The sequence below is a fragment of the Vespula pensylvanica genome, chromosome 6 (assembly GCF_014466175.1).
Source record: "Vespula pensylvanica isolate Volc-1 chromosome 6, ASM1446617v1, whole genome shotgun sequence".
In the NCBI taxonomy this organism is placed as follows: Eukaryota; Metazoa; Arthropoda; class Insecta; order Hymenoptera; family Vespidae; genus Vespula; species Vespula pensylvanica.
In genome coordinates this window covers 1457415-1478166 of record NC_057690.1, presented here as the reverse complement: position 1 = coordinate 1478166, position 20752 = coordinate 1457415, and the positions used below count along the sequence as shown (strand labels likewise).

General features: G+C 33.4%; 1 protein-coding gene across 2 annotated transcripts in view; it reads left to right on the top strand.

The window, feature by feature from the left end:
- The window catches only part of LOC122629837, a 31358-nt gene that overhangs the window by 1624 nt on the left and 8982 nt on the right, over nucleotides 1-20752 (top strand). Inside the window, exons 1-2 of one of the 2 annotated variants that reach the window (XM_043813670.1) lie at nucleotides 987-1072; nucleotides 3866-5255. In XM_043813670.1, the coding sequence (XP_043669605.1) occupies nucleotides 3941-5255 (1315 nt within the window). In that variant the 5' untranslated portion in view covers nucleotides 987-1072; nucleotides 3866-3940. Of the gene's footprint in view, nucleotides 1-986; nucleotides 1073-3865; nucleotides 5256-20752 lie in introns of those variants that run through there. The other variant, XM_043813669.1, reaches the window with a different exon arrangement.

The following is a 20752-nucleotide window of genomic DNA, read 5'->3' as shown; positions in this document are numbered from 1 at the left end:
ATAAAAAATAAAAAAAGTACTTACCATTCATAAAATCTGATTTCAAAGCATTGCTGTATTATCCCATAAAATCGCATGTGTCGTGTAGATGAATAAATCCCATGCTATCGGGTATGAAAATTTAAAGAAAAAAGAAAAAAGAAAGAAAGAAAGAAAAATAAAAAAAGAAACCCAAAATGAAATTAAATGAATAAGTAAACAAAAAGATAAATAAATAAGGAGATGGAAAGAAAAAGAAGAAAAGAGAGAAAAAAAAAAGGAAAAATTCGACAAGTCGTAAGGAGATATATCATACATGCGTACACACGTAAATACGTAAAGTCAGATACAATAGACATTGTTCCGTATTAAATATCATACCAGTTGTAAACTTCCCGTTGTAAGTGGGGTTATTGTAATTGGAAAGAGTATAATGACCGATAATTATTCCAAACATAGGGAATAATTCGCGAGAATAAATATACGGGTATGTACAGCATACGTGGATAATTTTGCGGATTTACCTAAGAGAAAATCATGTTGAGGAAAAAGGAATACAAGTTGCTGGTAAAACGGATTTAACGCGTTCAACGAGATGGAATATCGGTCGTAACGTTCCTCTAATGGAAAATGCATGAACTTTGTTTTTGTTACAGAGAGTTAACGAGAGAATCGCTGTCGGCGTATAGAGATTTCCGTTATTAGGATTCTTCGAGCGAAGCGAAGAGCAAACGAGCGAACGAGCGAGCTAGCAAACGAGAAAGAGAAAGAGATTCAGATCGAGAGATCAGAGAGAGATCGAGAGAAAGAGATAGATGGATAGATGAAGAGATAGATAGATAGGTAGATAGACAGATAAATAGATAGAGAGAGAAAGAGAGAAAGAGAGAGAGAGAGAGAACAGCTCAACGCATCGAGGTCGGGATGTATATTACACACATACACACACACACACACATACGTACATATATATACATACGTAGATACGTATATACATATATCGTAGACAATCGAGTGCAACGCTGTTATTTTTCAAATCGCGTGCGTTACAGTACGCCTCCTATCGAAACGCATCGTCCGTAACGCATCGGAGGTACGTAATTGTTAAGTTATTTCGCTTCGCGAGCTAGCCTCCTTTCATTATTATTACCAAGCCTTATTAATTATGATCGATAGATACATATACGTATATATGTAGGTATATATATACGTATACAGTACGCACTTGATCGAGATTATCATCTAAGGTTTTTATTCCGAGCTCGCTCTTGTAGAGTGAAAAATAGAGATAAAAGGAAAAAGAAAGAAAGAAAGGAAGAAAGGAAGATAATTGATAGGAAAGATATATGTATGGAAGTGTTAAATCAATCACTTTCTTCAATATTTTATATATATATATATGTTTCTGTGTATGTGTGTGTATAAACAAATTATAATATATAAGGAGTAATCTTTTTGTTCTAATTAAACTTAGAAAAAAAAATCCGAGATGGTGATCAATCGAGATAAGTATAGAAACATTGATCTTTCTTTTTTTATTTAGAAATATTTCATTCACATTTTCCTATAATATCCATCCATTCATCTATCTATAGAGAGAAAATTTTATAAAAAAAAAAAAAGAAAAAAATATCGTTCCGAACGAATTAACTGTCTCAAAAAAAAAAAAAGATATAAGAAAGAGAACAAAATAAAATAATGAAGAAAATAATAACACTTTAATATGCGATTTATATTTATATAATTTTTAATTCTTCTCTTTTTTTTTTCTCCCATGAAAGCTTGTGAAAATAAAGCTGACGGAACTTCGACCTAATATACATATAAAACGATCTTCGAAATCTTCTTTTGAACGTTCTTCGCGATATGTCGTTTTCCTTTCGTATGGCCTTACCCTTTCTCACAATTTACTTCGACACAATCGCTTCGAGGCCAGCAGGAAATATATCCCAGTAATGAATACATACATATATATCGCTTACGGAAATATAAGATAACATTTTCTCATGCGAATAAATTTTCACGATTTTTTGCCGTTTTCTTCTTCTCTTCTTTTTCTTTTTTTCCTTTTTTTTTTTTTATTCGACGAAATGAAAACCATGACGCACGAATGTATTTATAAAGAAATTGGATCCGAGACATAATCTATCATATTATAGATATTATTACGTTTATATATATATATATGTGTGTGTGTGTGTGTGTGTGTGTGTAATAGATATATATAGGCTCACATTTGTTACAATTTTCTAATAGACAAATTACAATCTCATCGAGCATTTATACGAATTAATATTATTATTAAAACAAAGTAAATCCTTTTTTTTCAATTTACATTAAGACAGTTCACATCGTATTCACAACACGTGTTATCTGCAACTATGCATCGTATTGTACAAATACACAAACAATTTATATTTATACATTATATACATATATACATTCGTGTACATTTGACACAAAATAACGACTGACACTGTTTGCCGATCTAATCTAATATTCTCACACATCATCAGAAACATCCGTAATAAAGCGAGCAAAAGAGACATAAAGAAAGGAAGAAAGAAAAAAAAAGAGAAAAAGAAAAAATAAATAGAGATATACAATTTACGTTGTCTTCGTATAACGGATTCTTCATTGACGTAAATCAATAACCGTCAGATCGATAGATCGACCATTCTATCGATCTATCTATCGATCGTGCGTTCTCTCTTACAAGAGACCCGTAACAATCGTTCCGGACGATCGACCTCGGTGTCCATTTATGGCAACTTAGATCGTTCCAATCTCTCTCTCTCTCTCTCTCTCTCTCTTTCTCTCTCTCTCTCTCTCTCTCTCTCTCTCTCTCTCTCTTTCTTTCTCTCTATCTCAGTAAGTCTCTTTGAACGTGTAATTAGAACGTGCAATAGTCGTACCGGGATTAGAGTAATTAGAATATGTACGGGTGGTACGTACTTGACACAACTATTTGACGAGTTTCACGACTATAGAACGTTTAACGCATTCACTCGTAAATACTTACACGCGTTAAGCATATGCACACCTACACATACATATATATACATAAATACATATATACATATATGTAAGCATTTGATGTTTCGCGTGTCGCAAGATGGCCAGGTCGCTGCCTACATGGTGACACCCACCTTCCATAAAACCTTCGCTTGTATATATGGATGTGTATATACATATATACGTGCATACGTGCATACTTATGTATCCGTGTATGTATATATGTATAATACGTATCTACGGACGTTGACGTGGTTCGAGCTTAATTCACGCCGATTAACGGTCATGCGAATAAAAGTCGGAGTCTTACCCACGTCTTTTATTCGACGAACGGCTACTTAAGTGATAATAAAGCGGTATAAGACGCGTTTAAAGGCGCGTTTTAAACGCATTCATAGCGCCAACCGTACCTACTTTTCTTCGTTCCTCTCGTTTTATACCTTTCTTTGCTTTTTTTTTGTTTTGTTTAATAACATCCTTTAAATAAACGAAAAAATTGTATGTATGTATGTATGTATGTATGTATGTATGTATGTATGGTAGAAGAACGACGATCATCTTTAGTTTTTTCTCTTTCGTTATCACTCCTGGATTAATAGGTATCATAAATCCTTTAAAACGTTATCTCGAACGCAACGAAGAAATCCGGTATTTGACCCGATATACATGCCGGTCAATGTGCTAATTGTTTAAATACAATCTTTTTCTTTTCCTTTTTCTTTGATTCGATTCGATTCGATTTTCTATCATTAATTATCTTTTACATCTATATTTATATTTTTATTAATATGTGTAAAATGTGTATCTTTGATATACGAGTTTTTACCTTTTCTCTTTAGTTTGTTTCATTTTTTTGTTTGTTGTTTTATAGAAAGCAAGACGTCGTTATGCGATTATGGCCTGTTGATAAATCGAAAAGATCGATCGAAGCGTCAGTTGGAAGAAGATGGTCTATAGAGGTAGCTTGCAAACCGACGATCCAAGAGATGCACCGAAATTGGTCAGAATGTCGCCACTTAGAACAAGCAGACCGAACGGTCCAGTTTCTAATACTTATGGAACCGCAACGGGAATTAAAAATACGTATCATGGAGCATACATCGGCCCTATCGATGCGAATCGTGCGAAACTTATCGAGGAGAGAAGATTGGGTCGTGAGAGGGATATCGAATCGGTTGAAAAGGTGATAATGAGAACTACGGGAATGAAAATCGGTGCACCGAAATTGCGTAATATCAGTCAAATTCGAGAAAGCGTGTTCGTCGATCCAGCGTTAATGCCTATGGATCAAATCGGTAAATCCGACGTGAGATGTCGTCCGAAAACTATAGCGATTGGATTAGAGGAGTCTAACGTTAGGGTCGCCAGGGTACAGAGTTCCATGTTGGCCGATCTGAAGGATCTCGAAAGACTCCGGAACACACCGCCGTCTCAAAGAAATATTAAAACTACGAAGAAATTGGATAAAAACGAGACGAGATCGTCTACGTCTAATTTAAAGAAAAATCCGTCGGGTAATTCTGCGAAAATACGATCGGACATTATGAGAATACAACAGATGTTCCAGATACCAGATAATAATACCAAACCGACGTTGAGGAATACTCAAGAGAGGAAGTCGAGGGTCGAGCTCGAGAAGGATGATAAAAAGTTTACTGGCGAGATCAACAGGACACGTTTGCTGGCCCAAAAGCTCTTGGAGGCGTCTCGAAATAACCGGGATGCCTTGAAGGATCGTTACGGTAATACCAAGAACGCATCCTCGAACAAACAACATCAGACGAGGGAAGTTAATGGTAAAGTCCCGTGTAAGCAGACTACCAACCAACAGAATAACGTTGACTCCAGGCAAACCAAAACGGAGAGAATCGAAACGAGTTTGAACGAACCGCAACCACGTCCACCGTTACGTAAGAGAAGAGACTCGAGGAATCGGGTTAATGACAATACCAACGTTAATCGTACGGTGGAAGATAAAAACGATATTACGAGAGAAATAATCGACGATAAAAAAGATACATCGGGTTATTCGAGCGAACGCGAATATAATGCCGTCCAAGTGAACTCGATTGTTGGACAAGGGTTGGAAAGGCCGGACATATTGGACGGACTTTTGAAGGAGTCCGATCAACAAATGGCGAACTTGAAGACGGATTTGTTAGGGGATAGAGGAAGATCGAGGAGTCATTGGAGAGGATTCGTACAATCGATGAGGCTGCACGACGTTGAGTTGCATTCGGATAGCGAGGATCAACGAAAAGGTAATCTTTTGATCAACATTATAATCGAAGTTAACGTACGTCGATTAACATGCGTTAAATAATATAATTAATTTCGTTGAGAGATTATCGAATATTTGACAGATGCATAGATATATTTGCGCGCTTATACATATCCCAGGTATATTGTCTATATATACTTGTGCGTATGTCTGTATGTGTGTGTCTGTATATACCTAAGCTTACGCTTACAAGAACGATTTTACGTTGTGTTTGATTGGATTAGCAACGTTAGACGAGATGTTTAAAATTACGGTACAACTGGCGTGGCCATTAATCCCTTGCCCCGTGGCACCCCTATTTTTAGATGCCCGCACTCTCTCACTCTCGGCTCGTTCGCTCACTCCCGTTAACTAGTGCAGGTCAGGGTGGTGTGTGCCTTAACATATGTCCCTACATATGGATTTGGCGGGAGAAACAACCACGTCCCTTTTCCTTTTCTCGTGTCGCAGGAAAAGGCACGGAATGACAAGCCAGTCAGCCAGCCATCCAACCAGCCAACCAGCCAACCAGAGTTAACCAGCCTTCTCTTGCTTACGAATTCGTTCAGAAAATTAGCTATGATTAATTTCGTATCTTGGATATAAATGTCGTATCCGTTTATATCCTCCAGGAGATTGGAAGAGAAAGAGAGAATGAGAAAGAGAGAGAGAGAGAGAGAGAGAGAGAGAGAGAGAGAGAGAGAGAAATAGAGAGGGATACACAAGAGAGCCCGTTAATTTTATCTTCGTTTTGATTCCTCCGCGATGAAAGTGCCGTAAGCCGAGCCTAGCCTTCCCTCGTTCCTTTTTTAAGCTTTTAAGTGTCCTTATCTACGACTTCATCCACGTACAGACATACGACCGGATCGTACTCTATCTCTAGTTGCAAGCGAGTTCGGATAACAGGATAACTCTGGATAGAACGAGTTTGAATATCTTACCATAAATTCACCCATAAGGATGCTATCCAGTGTCCTTTGAAATAACATCGCGAGGAGATTAGAACGAAAGATGGAAGAGTAAAGAAACGCAGATAGATAGAGAGAGAAAGTAAACTTATACTTTGTACATACAAGACATAAAAAAATGTATATACATATATAACGATTATGTATATCATCAGAAAGTGAATAAAAGCGTATTCATCGGTGAAACTTTTCAATGTTAAATTTGCTTTTATTTCGAACGAGACTCGAACGTTCGTTACGAAGTTACGAGTTAACTAAAGTTCGATCTATACGGGTCAGAAAAATATCAAAGGAAATGTTAAATACTATGTGCGGGCTATGTTACTTTCGTAGCTCTCTAGTTGTAGATGAGAGCAGTATAGATCGATCGATGTATGGATCGTTCGGTGACTCCATACTTTTAATGTCACGTTTTCCTTTAGAAACAGAGAGGTCTCTCAATGCGAATCGTTCCTCATGCGGATTCTCACGAACTGCACGGAGGGAAAGTTCCTTCGATAAACGAGAAGGACCTTAGTATAATATATATATATATATATATATATATATATATATATATATATATATATATATATATATATATATATGATATACATGGATTATAGGTATGTTACAGTACCGCATTTATACGTGTATTATATTTGTGTAGAAGGATGAACCATGTACTTATATACTTATTTACTTATTTAGTTACTTACTTACTTACTTACGTACATTAATAGCACGACGACATGCAATCATTTTTGTTTGTTGTTCGAGAGTAAAATTACTCTTGGGTCGAATCGATAATTAACAGACTAACTCGTACTTCGCTAATGCATACAATTTTTTTATTTGTTATTGTTGCTGTTTTCTTTTATTTTTTTTCTCTCGGTAAATCCTCAAAACTTTTTTAAGTATTTATAACCGATTATGAAATTTTTCAATCCTTTTTTCTTCTTTTTTTTTAATTAAATTTCTTTTCACATTGTTAATGTCCTCTGCTAAATTTCATGCATATATTAGTTATACATACATACATATATATATATATATATATATATATATATATACATTATTGTTTACCTTCATTAACATATTTCTAAATCTTTTGTCGATTTAATTTTATAAATATACGTATTTCTAAAAACTCATAATTAAAGTAATACAAAAGAAAAAAAAATGAAAAAAGGAATCGAGTCTTACCGAGTCGGGCATTTAGCGCAAAAAGTGTAGGGATAATCGGAAACACTATGAAGTCACAGTCTCCCCACGATAAGGTTTCCGGTAGCGATCGATCGGCACGTTTCTCTTCTACTTTTTTTTTTTCTTTCTTTATCTTCCGATGCGTTTCCTCTCGGCATACATCCGAAATATCCGGATTCTCATCCCCCATACAACACACACACACACACACACATACACATACATACATACACACAGAAAACGCATACATATAAATACATATATATGTATATATATATATACACATATATATATACACACACACATATTATATATACACATAGGCGGTGTCGGCCCTTGCCCTTGAGTCTACGCCCTAATATTGATCTGAGTTCCTCTTTTCTGCCCCACCATGTTCTCACCACCATCACCATCACCATCACCATGGTGGTGGGCCTATATACTATATACTCGTTCATACTGTGCGTATCTACAACATACATACACACATATATACATACATACATACAATGAAACGCATCGTCGTTCTCTCTCTCTCTCTCTTTCTCTCTCTCTACCCCTCTCTTTCGTCTCTTCTTTCTCTTCCTCCTCCTGTCCCAGTACATAACCAATCGGTGGTACCATCCGTCCCCATATGCCACCGATGTGTTGCTCGCTCTCAGTGCAAACCTAGCTGTCAAACGGTCAACACTTTCCAGACGACCGAATCTATCTAGTCGTGAAACGTTGAATCGTCTCCTATCTCTTCTCTTTTTCTTTTTTTCACTCCTTTTTCTCTTTCTCTCTTTATTTCTCTCTCTTTTCTCTCTCTCTCTCTCTCTCTCTCTCTCTCTCTCTCTTTGTCTCTCTCTTTCTCTCTCTGTGTTTCTCTGTGTTTCTCTCTGTTTTTCTCTTTCTCTCCGACTGCTATCGTCCATTACGGCGCACGATAGCTCGCGCTCGATCCCTCCGGCTCGAAAAAGATGTCAGTACAGATGTGACCACGCGACTGGGATACACGCGTTCCGAGTCCCTTGGAGATGGTTCTCTGCGACGTTTGCGATCAGAAAGGTAATAACATTAGTTTCTATTTATTTATAATCTATTATCCTGATATCTCTTCTTTTCAATCTTTATTTATATTATTTCTATTACTATATCTTTGTATATAGTATTAACGTGTATTTCCATACACAAACACACACACACACACATATATATATATATATGTTTGTGTTTATTTGTAGAAAATATTTTGTTGAAAGAGAGAGAAAGAGAGAGAGAGAGAGAGAGAGAGAGAGAGAGAGAGAGAGAGAGAGAGAGAGAGAGAGATAAGGATAAAAGAAAAAAGAAAGAAAAAGTAGAAGAAAGATTAGGTACGATTGTCTTCCCGTTTGAATCTATCTATGGTGTAACATGTAATAGGGAAGATTAATAGTTTCCCGTAAATCACTCGACTGTCTCTGTCATTTTACTATGAGAAGAATGAAGTACTCGTGTCACTGTACTGGTAGAAAGCAATACGTTCGTGGTACAGAATGAAGTACTCGTGTCACCGTACAACTAGAAAGCAATACGTTCGCGCGACAATCATTTTTAGTCACCTTAACATGAATATATATATATACATATATACATACATGTGTGTGGATGTATGTGTATACTATACGTAGTCGTCTCTCTCTCTCTCTCTCTCTCTCTCTCTCTCTCTCCCCCTCTCTCTTTTTCTCTGCAAATCTCTAGTATGGATTAGAGATCTCTCATAAGAGCGCACGAGGTGAACAACGTGTACGTGCAACTTACTCGAGAAACGTGCACGTGCACCAAAGGAATTGGTTATTTTTTTTTTTTTTTTTTTTTTTTGATCTCCCGAGTTATATCGTTCCGTTAGATATCTATTACTAGTTAAACCGTTAAAGATTTACACAGATATTTCAATCGGTTCGATTTAATATTTTTTCGAAACATATTTTTTCTGTTCCTTTTGTGCGATCTTACCGACTTACAACTTCGCTTATTATTATATTATTTTTTTCCCCACGAGAATTTATCGTAGTTCGAATTCTATTTATAATACGTGAGACGCCATGACAGAACTTTTGATAAATCATTCGATTTTTCTTTATTTTCTTTTTTTTTTTTTTTTTTTTTTAACAGTATCGTTTTAAAACGGTTATATTGGGAGGATTTAAACGCTATCGTCGGCATCTCTGTAGTTAATTATTTTAGTGTAATAGATTCGAGCGAAGATACATACATCGCTGATTTTATCATTTCGGTACTAAGAAAGGATAAAGTTTGTATGGGAAATGAATCATTTGAAAGATTAGATATTTTTTCAAGAAATTTTATCTCATTCATTAATCTTCAAATACTTTACACCTTTTTTAATATATATAGAATTATAAATATATGATTATAAATTATCGACAAATTTAATATTATTCTTTTTTCCCAAATCAAACGTGTTTTATTTTCAATAAAAAATTATCCTACAAGAATGGACCTACTTTGCTAAGAAGAAAACTTTTTAACAAAATGTTTAACTTTTTAAAAACAACATTTTCAAACAAAATAATATCGCTTCAGTGATCAGATATTTTTCAAAAAATATTTTCTCATTCATCAATCTCCAAATACTTTGCTCCTGTTTAATATAAATAGAATCATGATTTGTTCCATTTCTTTTACTTTTTTCTCCTAAATATATACCTAGTCTATTTTCGATAGAAAATATTTTTTCAATGAATCCTTTAAATACCAAATATTTAAATAGAAAGGGAGACATAAAAGAAAGAAAGAAAGAAAGAAAGAAAAAGAAAGAAACATAGAAGCAGAGAAGGAGAATTAACCGACATTCCGAAGAAAAGGGAAAGCGAATTATCGTGACCTTGAAAGGTAGAGAGGAGTCGACGAGTAGCTTGTAAAATCGATAGGATTCTCTCCTTCGTGGTCGTATTCGTAGCTTCGTCGTCTTTCTCCGGCGGGGTCTACGAATCTCACGAAAGCAGAGACCTCGTGCAGCTGCTGTTGGTGTATATATCCGTATACGCCAAAGGAAAAGTGTGAGTGAAAGAGAGTGAAAGAAAGAATGAGGGAGAGAAAGAGAGAGGGGAGGAGAAAAAAAGTGAAAAAAAGAAAGAGATATAGAAAGAAAAAGAGAGAAAAAGATTCATGGTGAACGCCTGACATTTTCACCCCGTAATCGTGCGTATCACGTAGCCCACGTAGATGAAACTTATACATACATACATACGTATGTACATACGTGCATACATTGATAGTTAGGTTACGCAATAACTTGGAGGGTGCAATCATTTAGACGTGCTTCCGTGAGCGCGAACGAATCGAATTTCCTTTATATTCTTAGAGCTCGTTTTATCGTGAAAGCGTTTATTCGTGCTGCAAACTTCTAAGTCGACTTATTTACGCACGATACACACTTTTACACGTTTATCGTATTATACGTCGTCATCGTCGTCATGGTCGACGTCGTCGTCGTCGTTGTCGTCGTCGTTATCGTAGCAAATGAATATTCAACGAGGGTCGATTCGTTTTTACTTTGATCGAGAAGAATGAAGGAAAAAAATTGTGTATTAAAAGAGAATAGGAAATCTATTGAAGTTGAAAAGAAATCTTAAGAGTGTCGAGTTACTTTATTTAATTTTTTTAATAACTTTCTTGTGTAAGTATATGTTGTTCGTGTGTACCTGTATGAACGATCATGATCATATATATATATATATATATATATATATATATATATATATATATATTTATATTATACTATTAGATGATACATTTATTAAAAAAAAATAAACAAAGATAATAATATCTTTCTACACATATCTAATGTTTTATTAATATTTAATAAACAATTAAATTTTGATAAAAATGATTCATAATTGGAAGTATGAAAATTCATCGTGTGGACAGAATTTTCCGATAGATCTAATATATATGTATATACATATGCATTATATCTAATCTATTCTTAATTTTGTGTACACGAAGATAATACTATTCTAAATTATTACTTATTCGTATCGTCATAGCATTAAACATTTGTTTTTTTCCAAAATGTTCATCGTTTACAAGACGTTATCAAAGACGATTGATGTACATAACTGCTTTCTATTCATCTAATGACATTTTTTCTTTTCTTTTTACTTCTTCTTTTATTATTACATATCATAAAGCTTTCCCTATAATTAGTTCAACACGTTTCGAAAAAATTATTACGATTATTAGATTATTAAAAAATGTATATATACTTCTTTTTATAACAATTTATATATTTTTTATATTTATATATATTTTTTATCTAATAATTTATGATTGTTTTATATATATATATATATACAAATTCAAAATATACATATATAGATATATATATATTTCTTTCTAATACAATTCTATATATATATATATATATATATATATATATATATATATATTTCTAGAGAATTGTAACGAGAGAAAGAAAAAAAGGGAGAGAGAGAGAGAGAGAGAGAAAAAGAGTAATAGCGCGTTAGAAAACAAGCAAGAGGAAGACAACGACGTCATCGTAACGCATAATACGATCGTCCCGTAAATTCTCTTCTGAGAAGAGTCATATTAAAACAGCAGACTAAGCGGCTCTATAGATTATACAACGACGGACAGCGACGAGGACCGATGCAGCTCGTCGGTACTCGGCGTAAACAAGTCTCGTTATATACTTAATTACGAGCAGTCGAAAGTGCACGTGCTCCATTCTATCATTCCCACTCTGTCACTATTACTCCTCCACGCTTAACTCTTTCACCTCTTTAAAATTATTTTATAGATATCTCTTTGGTTTTTTCTTTTTCTTTTTTCTAATACAATTCTATGAATACGTGCAACTTACAAGAAACTGATATGAAAACGGAAACAAGCCGTCCGAGATATTGATTAATAAAAGGTTTCATCGAATCGTTATCTTTACGTTTGTTCTTTTTATCAAAAGAAATTCGTACGAACTTGTACATAGGTATATATGTAAATATAAATATATATATATATATATTATATATATTTTAGAAATTTTGTATATATATATATTTATTTTATTTTATATATATATTTTTATTTTTGAAATTGTAGAATTTATATAAACTAAAAAATATGACATTAATAATAAAAAATTCCAAAAGAAGTACTTATTAATTTTTTTTTTTCTTTTTTTTTTTTTTTTTTTAATATATCATGTAGCTATTCTTGCACTCATTGACAGAATCCGTAAAAAATTTTTTCAAATTTATTCTCCTTCGAAAATTTTTTTTCTCGTCATTCTTATATGTTTTCTGTCTCTCTCTCTCTCTCTCTCTCTCTCTCTCTCTCTCTCTACATATATATATATATATATATATATATATTTCATCATATATACATTAAATACAAATTCAGTGCACGCGTTAGCAACAATGATGTATGTCAAACGCAATATGTTACTATGCAATCGACAGAAAGAGAAAGATAAAAAAAAAAAGAGAGAGAAACAGAGAGAGAGAGAGAGAGAGAGAGAGAGAGAGAGAGAGAGAGAGAGTGAAAGAGAATTAGAGAGGAAAGTTTACAAAAGGACTTTGAAGCTTTATCGACAGCCGCTGTCCGTTCGTTCGTTCATTCGTTCGATCCAGCACTTTCCGAGCGTTCAATTACCCTGAATTGCCGGTTCAATGGGTTGCTGATAATGCCGAGTCAATTGGTTTGATATATATGTTTTGCCATCCGCGGAATATTATTTGCTAATCGTATATATCGGCGTCGTAAAAAAAAGAAGAAAAAAAAAACGTGTAAGTGATTTATCGTTACGAATCGATAAATCGATTCGTAAATCACGTTACTGTTTATGAAATATACTTTTTGTAGATATAAATATAAGTGTATACGTTGGATTGGTAAGTTTTTAGATGTTATTGTATTTAGTGAGAAATGTCAGGAAGGAACGTGATGATTGTGTAAAAAAAAAAAAATATCGGTAGCCAACGTTCGTGGTGCTTGACACAATTAAATGCACACGCGTTCACAAAGCTCCAGACATTACAACGGATGAAGGAACAGAGAGTCTCTGTAGCTCGTTGGACTTTACGTTTGCCGGAGGCGCCTCTCCTTATCGTGAGAGAGAGAGAGAGAGAGAGAGAGAGACAAAGTAGAGAAAAGAAAAGAGAAAAAAAAGAAAAAAGAAGAAGAAGAAATCTTATCAAAAGCGTCCAACGTATTATTATCCCACTATTCCGTTACCACATTCGTTCTCTCTTACGGTACTATAAATTGTTAAACTCTGCGAATTTTTCATAGAATATCGCACGATCGATTGTGTATACAATTATGTTAATCAGATTTAAAAAAAAAAAAAAAGAGAAACGAATAATTTTGATAATAATTGTAATTACGATAAAGCATGTATGTCTCCGATGGAACATAAAAAATTGATCGAACTTCGACGAACGTCTAATGAAAGAAAATTTGCATAAGAAAAATACGATCCATATTCTTTTATAAATATCGATTCGAGTTTATCGATCAATTACGTTCTAAACTTTTCCTTTTTAATATATTAAAGCGTACGAAAGAGCCGATAAGAAATTTATCAGCATATAGGAAGCGTCAACACACATCATCGATCGGATTGCAAGTGCTAAAACGATGTATTTGATACTTTTATATATATATATATATATATATATATATATATATATAAGTATGTGTGGATGACGCACGATGGACATTCCTCGATTGGTAAATACGTGTGTCACATATGTACGTATGTATGTATGCATATATTTATATTACAATCGTAGAATAATCTCGAGAAGTTTGAATAACACCCTACCGCGACGATTGTCATCGACGATAGATTGTCATGGAAATGATGAGGGGAGGGTAATTCGAATCGCATTACCCATAAGTCCAACATCGACGTCGAATTTCAAATTAATAGTTACTTAGCTACGATATTCCCACAGCGGGAGATATAATGACGAAATTCCGGGAAGCACGAATGAATGAAAAATTTCTCAGCGCCACTCGATAATTTTCTTCTTTTCTTCTCGTATTATTCTCGAATCCAATGCGAAAATCGAGAGATAAAGTGGTTTCTCTTCTTTTCTTTTCTTTTCTTTTTCTTTTTCTTTTTTTTTTTTTGGTTTACCGTATTTCCGGGATGAACGATACGTTCGGAAAGTTCTTATTTTCTTTTTTCTTTTTTTCTTTTTTTATTTTTGTAGCCTCGAGAGAACGTTCTTTTCGATAGCTTCGAAAGTATTTTCTTATCATTTAAAAAAAAAAAGAAAAAGAAGAAGAAAAGAGAAACAAAACGAAAAATTGTAAAAAGAATCGAACCACGAAGTAAAGTATATATATATATATATATATATATATATATATATATATATATATATATGAGTAGTATAGATATAAAAATACAAGTGTCGTGATATCGATACTGCGTATAAATTGACGTTTGGAAAATTATCGATACTTATCGATAAGTGTCGATGTTATTAATTTTCCTTTGTATCCATGATTAAAAACTCGAACGATTTATTATTCTTATTATTATTATTATCATTATTTTGTTGTTGTTGTTTTTATCGTTATTGTTATCGTAGCTCCTAATAATTGTTATATAAAAAAGAATACAGATATCTCAAGAAACAATCTACGGTGTTTCTATTCATTCGGCTAAAAGAAGAAAAAAAAAACGAAACCTTAAAAAAAATTTTTTTTTTCAAAGTTATCCTATCTACTACTTAATTAGTTACGGGTGCAACTTCCGTAAATGACCTACCGATCGGACCTACTGATTATTTAGTAAAATTCTCGACCGGAAGTGCTCCGAACGGTAGTTCACCGTAGCTGATTGAAATTCGATGTAAAGATACTGTTTCCTGCCCGACCAGTTAAAAGCGCTTCTTCTTTCTTGGCGAACATTGACACCAGCCTGCTTACTCAGCTTACGTGTCTCTAGACACATACGTATACATAGACTATTACTAACATCTAATCTCCTGTGCACTTAAAATATTCTCTAACTGATACAGTGGCAGCAAATCTTATTCAGTGGCAATAAATCTTATCGAACAAATTTTATTCTTTATTTTTAACGTTATGAAAGGTCGGAGAAGAAAGAAAGATAAAAAAAAAGAGAAAAAGAAACATCAAAGGTTTCATTTTTCTTCATCGTTCATCGATCGTCTTAAAATTTGATTTCTTTTTATTTTTTCTTTCTTTTTTTTTTTCCTTTCTTTTTTTTTTTCGTTTAATTGCAACCACAAGAGATCTTGAAGAACTTATTCATTCTCTCGCCCTTTATCTATCCATCTATCTATCTCTTTCTCTCTTTACCAAGGAGTCGTAACTTTTCTTCCGTACCGTCCATGACCATGTAATTTTCTCATTATTTACGATCCCTAAATCATAAAGTTTCTTGCATATTTATCAGCTGCTGCTTTCAAAAATCGAAAGGAATGATCGATGTAACCGCATGATTTGGAAACGTTCGGCCATCTTGCAAATATGCCGAGAGTCGATTACGCCGTATTACGATCATGACGAACGAATGACTTCCAACAGTCTTTCTCTTATTTTTCTTTTCTTTTTTTTTTTTTTTTATTTTTGCTTCTTCCTCGTAGTTCAATTATTCTAATTTATTTTCCATTCGTAAATGTATAATTTATTTAATTAATCGTAAATGACGTAACGTCGATAGGAACGATTATAAGAAAAGATTAGAAGAATCTTATCGATATCTATCATGTAGGATTTTCGTCGAATTCGAAAATTTTATATTATTTATTACGTTAGCGGCGCCAAGTTGAGAACTCCTTGCATAATTGGAGTCAACGATGCGTACCGAGTGGCCTCAGCCATTGTCTGCGTACAGTTACCCGATTATTCCGCGCACACGTTGCGAACTATTCACGCCGTTGGCATGGTGTCGAGTCGAATGTCATCGAAAAAACGGGTGTGGGTATTTTACGAAGGAATAAAGGAACAAAAATACTTAGTATATAAGTACGTTCCATACATAGAATATCATACATACATACATACGTACATATGTTATCCTTTCAATTTAAACGTACTGCGATTACAGACGTATTCTATTATTATCGATTATTTATAAAATATATGTGTGGAGAGGAATGATCAATATATTAAAATTATTTGTGAGATGTTATTCGATGATGTTCGTTTATGAAGGGAAAGAAAAAAAAAAAGAAGAATAATAATTTTTTAAATATATTCATATATACATACACATACGCATGTATATGTCTTTTTGATAAAATAATACACAGGATCAAGAATCAATGAACAAATTATTTTTTAAAGTGATCGCGAATGTCAGTGATCTCTTCTTTTCGACGTTGCTAGAAAAAACTCGTTTTTCTCTCGTTATTTTCTGTATGTGTTTTTTTGTTTCTGTTCTTTTTTTTTGTCTTAGATCGTATCAAAAATTCCTTTTTCTATTTCTTTTTATTTCAATTTCATGAGACCGCGCATTTAATGACGAACTTGACCGGATAAATACGACGCGAAACATTTTTAGCGAGTGCATAAATCGCACGACTGTGGTAAAAGAAAAAAAAAAAAAAATAGAAAAAAGAAATGAAAAAAGGAATAAGAAGAAAAAGAAGAAGAAGAAAAAAAGAAGAAGTAGATAAATTAGCTTTAGATTGTTTTCGATCGGTTCTCTCGCAAGACTCCTCTTCTGGCTTCTACTTCAAATCGCAGAGACGCTTTCGACGCTCTCGTAAATTACTCTTTCGTCGGTATTTCGAAGCTTTAGTTCGTACCAGTTGAGTTGCTTTTCCGTTCGTAAGAAAGAGATAGAGAAAAAGAGAGGAGAGAAAAAGAGAGAGAGAGAGAGAGGGAGGGAGAACGAGAGAGAGAAAGAGAAAGAAAAAAGACCTTAGACCTCTCGTAAATGCAGCTGCAAGCGCGAGAAATGTGTGTTTGTGTGTATGTGCGTGTAATTTTCTTCTTTCTCCTTTTTTTAACTCTACTAACACAAAACTCAAGAGCAGGCGCGATATACTATTATCAGACGAAACGTCGTCGACCTTTATTGTATTTCTGTATTACGAAAAAAAAAAAGAAAAGAAAAGGAAATGACATAAAAAAGAAAAAAGTAAGAACAAAAAGAAATGAGAAATAAAAAAAAAAGAAAACAAAAATGCAAGAGCTTGACAACGGTCGAATAATAAGTGAATTATCCCCGTTGCATGTGTAGTTAAATGCATATATGCGTATTTATGTATATGTATGTACGTACGTACACATACGTACGTACATAAAACGTTTCCTATTCTAGAAAGTTATACTCGTTTTCATAAGCAGTTTTATTCAAGTTCTTACTTACGTACACCTACTTACTTACTCAAGCTGTGATTTATCGTTGTTGTAAACTTCGCAATAAAGTCGAGGGTGGTCTGTGATGCGCGTGGCGTCCCATAAACGATAGAGACCCAACCTCCTCCATCGGGGTGGTGATATAAATTGGGAGAAAAAAATATATATGTATATATATATATATCTATATGTGTATATATATGTATATATATGTGTATATATAGATATATATATATATAAATATATGTATATACGTATATATATATACCCTTCCTTACTCGATTTCTTCTCGTTCGTGGGAGAGATATCGATTGAAACAGCCGTTACGATTTTAATGGAAGCTGCTTCATTCGTGGGAAATTGAGAGACAAAAACAGATAGACAGACAGAGACAGAGAGAGAGAGAGAGAGAGAGAGAGAGAGAGAGAGAGAGAGAGAGAGAGAGAGAACGATAGGAGGGATGCCAGCAAAAAAGAGCATACGTCTCCTTTTAATTAAACTTTATTTCTCTTTTTATTATTCTGTTTTTTTGGATTCTTTTTTTTTTTGTTCTCTTCGATTTTTTTTTATCTTTCCCTTCGTTTGCGATCGTTGAAAGGGTAGGGTGGGTAGAGATCGGGTAGGACAGGGGAAACGATTGAAAAGAGAAAAAAGAAATGGTCTATGTTCGTTCTCGTCGAGCTAACAGAGCTTACGCATTCCTTGTGGCCACTAGGCGACTACGTACATAAATACGTATATATATACATACTATATACATGCGTATACATGTATGTATGTATGTATATACAAACGAACGAGCGTAAGCGCACACGTATTTCCAGCTGCAACTCTGTATCTAGGAGCAACCTTCTTTCTCTCTTTCCCTCTCTCTCTTTCTCTCTGTCTCCCTCTCTCTTCCTCTTTTCATCTCTTTTTTTCCACTCTTTCTCTCTCTCTCTCTCTCTCTCTCTCTCTCTCTCTCTCTCTCTCTGTCTCTGTCTCTTTCTCTCGCTCTCTTTTTCTCTTTTCTCCCTTTTACTCCCTACCCACATCCTTCGACTTCTTTGACGTTACAAAATTACGTCGCCGGGTAGTTCCTTGGTGACGTGTACGAAAAGAATGTTCGCATTCTCTCGATGCTCATACAAAACTCAATCCTCGTTCGTAATGCTTGTCTACTAGTGATTATTTCGATATATATATATATATATATATATATATATATATATATAAACGCACATAAACTAATATATATATATATATACATTAGTATAATATACATATATATATTATATAAATATTACACTAACATATAATATATATTATACTAATGTATATATATACATATATCGAAATAATCACTAATATATATATATATATATATATATATATATATATATATACATGCACATATATGTATATATATGCGTGTGTGTGTATCTATGTGATGTATGTGTATATTATTTATCATCGATGAATTCTTGAAATAACTATAATCAAGCAGACTCAGAAGAAGATTCGGTAAGCATATGTTACTTTTATGCTGCATAACATATGCCATTACTCTCTATCTACATAAGAATCGATTGAAAGCATATTCGTTGTTAGTCGTTGCGGTTTTTATTTATCAAAGCAACCCCTGCGTTAAAAAGGGTTCCACGAGAGAGAGAATCCTAGTTAAAAAGGTACAAAAGGGGCCGAAGAGAAAAGCCTCGTCGTCGTTCATATAGAGTTTGCTTGTCGTTTTCAATGAATAGCATGTAAGTACTTACTTACTTGCATTGAAAGTATCTTATGTACGTATATATAGTATCGTATGTATATAATGAATATGTATAAAAAAAGAGAATGAGAATTTATTTATTCTAATTTTAGAGCACATGTAGAACCAGACAAAGAAATGGAATTAACAATAATAAAAACATAAAATTGTTATATGTACATATATATATATATATATATATACATTCGATAAATAATTTCTTTCTAATAATTTATTTGCCAACTAAAAAAAAAGAAAACATAATATAATTTAATAGAGTCGATATATGAAATTGTTTGGTAAGAAATTTGTATTCTTATCTTTTTAAAATGTTTTCCTTTTCTTAAATTGAAAAGAAACGGTAGAAAAAAAGAGAAGAAAAAGAAATAAGTAAATAAGTTAAGTACGAGGTAATCAGAATAATACAATTCCGAAGAAAAATATTATGCTTAGGAGATAAGAAAGGCTTTGAGAGATAAAAAAAAAAAGGTAACATAGAAAAGAGATAAACTTAGAGAAGCAAGATAGACGAAAAGAGAAATAGAAAAAGACAGAAACACTGACAGAAAAAAAGATAGAGAAAGAGAAAGAGAATGAAGATAAAGATAATGAAACATACAACTGCAAAAACAATATAAGGATATAGACAATGACCGACCAACGGAAGAAACATTTTCTTGACTTGACCTCACGCACTCGAGCTAACTCACTTAGTCACTCACACAACTACACAAACTAATACTCTACGAGGCTACGACGACGTTCACGCACGTATTAAACCTTCCTCTATGTTCCTCTTTCTCTAATACAATACGATTCTCTAATAGTATCGTATTAGAGAAGCTAAGTTACGTTCTACGTTTCGAATATTACGAAATACGATTCTACATTATTCAATTAGGTAGTAGGTCAATTAATTTCAATTTCAAGTTGCGTTATTTGTGTGTTCGCGAATATCGTACTTTTTGCAAAAATATTTTTCTTCTTTCTTTCTTTGCTTTTTTTCTTTCTTTTTTTTTTTTCTTAAAAAAATATAAAAATCTCTATACGAGTTATTTCGTACGGACAAGGAAAATCGTATTTAGATCGTTTATGTCGAAACCGAAGAAAAATATTTTTTCTTCTCTTTTTTCTTTTTTTTTTTTTTTTCTTAGAATATTTACCAATCAGGGGAATCAAATGTTTGATTTATTTGAATTATATTTGAAAAGAAAAAATTGAAAACTTTCAATCCAACTCTTT